General features: G+C 28.5%; 1 protein-coding gene across 1 annotated transcript; it reads left to right on the top strand.

The window, feature by feature from the left end:
- Window positions 1-1,646: 1,646 nt before the first annotated feature.
- PSAD (photosystem I subunit PsaD) lies at window positions 1,647-2,609 on the top strand. Its single transcript, NM_001248426.3, has one exon. It carries the CDS (start codon window positions 1,769-1,771, stop codon window positions 2,399-2,401), a length of 633 nt encoding a protein of 210 aa, NP_001235355.1. The 5' UTR covers window positions 1,647-1,768; the 3' UTR covers window positions 2,402-2,609.
- The last annotated feature ends 2,768 nt before the right edge of the window (window positions 2,610-5,377 follow it).

Here is a 5,377-nt window from a genome sequence, read left to right as displayed (position 1 = left end):
AAGTACTCTTTTAGATGAGTCTTTCTTGGCAATCTATGTCATTGAAATCATGTCCAGTATTATTGAGAATGTTTCCTGTTCTACAACTTCTAGTAAAAAAATTCAATACAAAATTTTATGATCCTTTTGTTTAAATTTAAGAAAAATTCAATTTTTAAAGAAGTGTTTTTAAAAAATGTTTTTTAAAATCAATTTATAGGATGAAATTAATTTAAAAATTGTTTGTTTTAAGAAAAAAACAATTTATACAAACGCATCAAAAAAGCATAAAATTACTTTTTTTGTTAAAAAATGCATTATTTGTATAAAGAAAAGTTTAAACAAATGGGTCCTTAATTTTTTTTATATTTATTGTTTTTATTTTCATGCATAAAATTTATATATTCAATTCTTATATTAAAAATTTTGTACGAATAATTTTTCATCTTTCACTAAAATTATAACAATCTTAGTTTGATTTTTATATTTGGCATTACTTTTTATTGTAGTTCTTGAATAGATGTGCTTCAGGGTTGTATATGATAATAGTGATATATTTTGATCAGGGACAAATCCAAAAATGCATTAAAGTGGGTTGAATTTGTTTTATTTTAATTATTTAAATATTTAAATTTTAACAAATAAATATTTAATAATAAATTAATTTTATAAAATTATTTATTAATTTTATAGGTAAAATTAAATTTATTTTTTTAATTCAAATGGTAAAAGAAATAAATAGTTCATACTATTTTTTTCCAAATTTTGAAAGACTTTGTGATCTCTTACAGACACAATAGCAATCAAATAGAGAATAATCTTACGATAAAAAAAGAGAAACAAACTCATTAAATATAATAATAATAACTAGGATAAAATAAGTTTATAGCCAATTTTTGTTGAATCTGGTTTTTAGTCTATGATATATCATGTAATTTAGTTCCTAAAATTTATATGAAAAAAAATGGTTTTAGTGTATGGGTTCACTCCTCAATTTTTGTACTTTTCTTAACTTGAGATTTAGAAAAGACACTAAAAACAAGTATTTTATAAAATTCTGGGACAAAATTGTTTAGTATGAAAGTTTGGAAATTAGACACAAGATTTAATAAAAGTTTGTAGACTAAAAACATATTTTATCTACTAAAAGTCATCAATTTTTATAACAATTATATATAATTATGTTTATAATGTAATCTTAGTAATTAGATATATAAATAGATAAATGAGACTTATAATAATAAAAAAAAACATATAATTAACTCAAGTAATAACAATTGAGAAAAAGACATAGAAATGTCATTCTTATTATATCTATTAATTAGTATACATATTTCTTTGGGTTAGATTATAATTAATGAAAACAAATATTAGTAAAAAGATTAATATATAATAATTGATAACAAATATTATTATATTTATTAATAGGTGTATTTTTTTTACTATAATTATTATATATTCATTAAAAAATTTAAGGAAGGGTTACTAAAAGAAAATAAAATGGTTTTGAGAAGAGGGGGGGCTGATTTAGATGTCTGATTTTTTTAATTAAACTGTGAAGTATTCTTTTAGCTGAGAAACAATTCTGTTTTTGTAATTGTATTTTTAAGGGATATGAAGCTAGCTAGGAAGATGAATAAGAGGTGTGAGTTGTAAGGGTTGGGTAAGGGAATATGAGATTGTAATTGGTCCAAGGCATATCACCTTATCCATATCCACATCCAAAATCTCCTACTTTACTCTCTCTCTCTCTCTGACAACCCCAACACTTGTATTGTCTCAAGCAACCATGGCAATGGCAACCCAAGCCTCTCTCTTAACCCCACCCCTCTCCGGTCTCAAAGCCAGCGACCGCGCCTCCGTGCCATGGAAGCAAAACTCCAGCCTCTCCTTCTCCAGCCCGAAGCCCCTCAAGTTCTCCAGAACAATCAGAGCAGCAGCCGCCGACGAGACCACAGAGGCACCAGCAAAAGTAGAGGCTGCACCGGTCGGGTTCACCCCACCAGAACTTGACCCAAACACCCCTTCCCCGATCTTCGGGGGCAGCACCGGCGGGCTCCTGCGCAAGGCACAGGTGGAGGAGTTTTATGTCATTACGTGGGACTCACCCAAAGAACAGATCTTTGAAATGCCCACTGGCGGCGCCGCTATCATGAGGGAGGGTCCTAACCTTCTCAAGTTGGCCAGGAAGGAGCAGTGCTTGGCTCTTGGGACTAGGCTCAGGTCCAAGTACAAGATCAAGTACCAGTTCTACAGGGTCTTCCCTAATGGGGAGGTTCAGTATTTGCACCCTAAGGATGGTGTTTACCCTGAGAAGGTCAACGCCGGACGCCAAGGGGTGGGTCAAAACTTCAGGTCTATTGGTAAGAATGTTAGTCCTATTGAGGTCAAGTTCACTGGCAAGCAGCCCTATGATTTGTGAGCACACAACTCTATCTTCATCATCATCATCCCCCGTGCTTCCTTTATATGCTATATATTCTCATGTGATATCATGTACCTATTGTCAATTTTATTATGCCACAAATATTGCTTAAACTCTGTACCTTAATTTTACACTTCTTTTTCGCTATTTTGGTGATTATTATTTGTGCCAACTGCATGGTTTGGATTAATATTGATTTGCTTCAGCTTCATCCAACTTATGCTAGAGTAGGGAATAGTGATAGTCATACTCAAACCAAACGAGGATAGGTTGCGTAAATAGTGAAATCTGAAATCTCGAGCTGAAGTGAGAATTTTGTGATCTTCAGTGAATTGAGTATTAATATTTTATATCAAAAAGGCGCGTTAAAGTAAGATATAATCGTCAGGGAGACTGTTCACGTTCTACAAGCAATTTAGTCGTTACTGCGTGCTTTTTAACTTCAGATTGTGAGAAGGGACTGGTCATTTTTTTAACTATATTGTATGATTGCATGGTATGAAAGTTTGAAAGACTAAAAACATGATTCAATCGTATATATTGAATTTGAATCAAACAATAAATTCGGGACACATTCAAATTAACCTCTGGGCTGAATTAGTGGGACGGGAGAATCATGGTCAACCCTAGAAGAAAAAAGGGCTTGATAAGACAACGGACCAGGTGAGCCATAGTTCAAAATTGCAGCAACTTAACCAGCTTCCAAACCAAATCCCCAGACCTGAATCCGCTGAGAGTTTGAGTTTGAGGAAACTTAATTATGTGAATTTGAGTTTAATAGATACTATATATGTACTATTATAGTGTAAACATTGTTAATCAGTTATAAATTATTTTTATATGATTTTTTAAGTAATTAATATAAAAATCAAGAAATATATAATATACAATAATTTATGATTGAATGACACTTTTGTTTATACCATTAGTAGATATATTATTTATTCTAACTTAAAAATACTAAAGTTAAAAGAAAAAATAAATAATTCATGTACTAATAATGTAAAAGATTTTTAAATTGTTATTCAATCAACATAATGCATGGTATTGTTCTTTAATTTTACAACATTTATATAAAAAGACATCTATTATAATTTTTGTATTGATTTACAATGTAAAACAATTAAATTAATAATGTATTAATATTAAAGTCAACACCAAATGCATAAATCAATTAATATAAAATTATTTCAGCTTAGTTAGAGGTTTCAAATTCGAGACAAAGTTCTATCGGCTTGAGCATATTTGCTTCCAAGGAAGGAAACATGAGGTTTATACCCAAAAAAAAAGAAAGTTAAGCTCTAAGATTAACTAATTTATTAAATTAAATAAGAGAGCTGCTATTTGCGCCAAATCTATTGTGTACCGAAAGTTAAGACTTACACAAACATCAATATTTGAACCGAAAAACCCATCTATTTTTGCTGCCAATTCTTCAAAAAAAATTTAAAAAAATCAATTAGGTTATGAGAAGTATTTCCTAGTTGCACATTGCACGTATTTGAAACCTTAACAGTGATGGAGCATATTTACAATTACAAGGCTAGTATGAAAGTTTTGAATTTTGATATTCTCTTAAGTGAGAAATGCTTGAAATCTTTTGTACCTTTAATATCGATTGCCTTGCCTTCAGGTCTGGATATGAAGAGGTATATATATATATACGATTGACAAAGCGTTTTTGAATGGCCTGCAATACTTTACTTTACAAGAAGGGAAGTGCAAATTAAAGAATTTTTTTAGAGAACAAAAAGTATAAAAGAAAAGTGTCTTAGTAATAATGAGGAGTGCAAATAGCAACTTCCTTAATAAAATGCATCCTGGATTCCTGGCCGAGTTAGATAACTCGAAGGTTGTCCTAGTCTATCCTAGGTGCACCCAGCAATTTCTTATCTTTCTAAAATTGTCCTTCCATGAAATTTTACGGAAAAAGTTTTTTCATAAGAGTTTTTTTTTGAAAAATATTTGTGTCAAATTAATGATGAATGTTTTAACCAACTGAACTAATAAACTGATTACATTATAAAATAAATAATGTTAAACATAATATATATTAAATTTTCTAATAGTAAAAAAAATTAATGACCCATCAATAATATTTCTAAGAATAAAAAATATTTTCTATTACAAAATTTAATATATATTAAATAAATATTTTTTTTATTTTTTAAAAAATATACAGATTAAATAATTTGTATGATTTATATCAAAATTAATTATCATAAAATTTATTATTTAAATTTACATGCGCAATATACATTAAAAATTGTAGTGTTATGTATAACAATAATATTTATTTTATAATGTAATTTGCTTATTAACTCAGTTGTTGGTTAGACCATTGTACTAATAATTTGAAAGTCACATATTCAAGGGTCATTAATTTGTCACAAATATTTTTCAAACAAAATTAAAAAAAAAAACTCTTATACTTTACGAAAAAACTTCTTTCATAAAATTTTATGGAAGGACAATTTTAGAAAAATGGAAAATCAGCCCCTAGCAACACCCCTATCTTAATCCAAAACTGGGCCAATCATATGGTATTTTTATTTTTTTCTGAATAATGCATAAGGTATTATTATGACCCAATATTTTTTGGGATACTGTCATAATTGACTCAAAATAAATTAGAACGAGATCATTTTTATATTTTTTTTGCTTACAGGAAGAACGAGTTCAGTTAAGTTTTTTTATATTCAAACTGAAATAACTGAAATAAAGTTTATTTCAGTTTAAGTTCTGTTAAGTTAAAACAAGATAAAGCAAGTGGTGAACTACACCATTATTATTATTATTATTATTATTATTATTATTATTATTATTATTATTATTATTATTATTTTGAGTTGCACGATGTTTATCGATAAATTTGGTTTCATTTTAGGCAATTATGAAATATACCCATAATTATTAAATATACCGTCTGCTTGATTTGCCTTTAGATTTATCACATAAACGTAAAATTAAAAG

This window comes from Glycine max, chromosome 10 (genome assembly GCF_000004515.6).
Source record: "Glycine max cultivar Williams 82 chromosome 10, Glycine_max_v4.0, whole genome shotgun sequence".
Taxonomy (NCBI): Eukaryota; Viridiplantae; Streptophyta; class Magnoliopsida; order Fabales; family Fabaceae; genus Glycine; species Glycine max.
This window is presented reverse-complemented; position numbering and strand designations above follow the sequence as displayed.

Coding starts and splice junctions, on each gene's coding strand:
- PSAD (NM_001248426.3), top strand. CDS start 1,769: ATGGCAATGGCAACCCAAGCCTCTCTCTTAACCCCACCCCTCTCCGGT.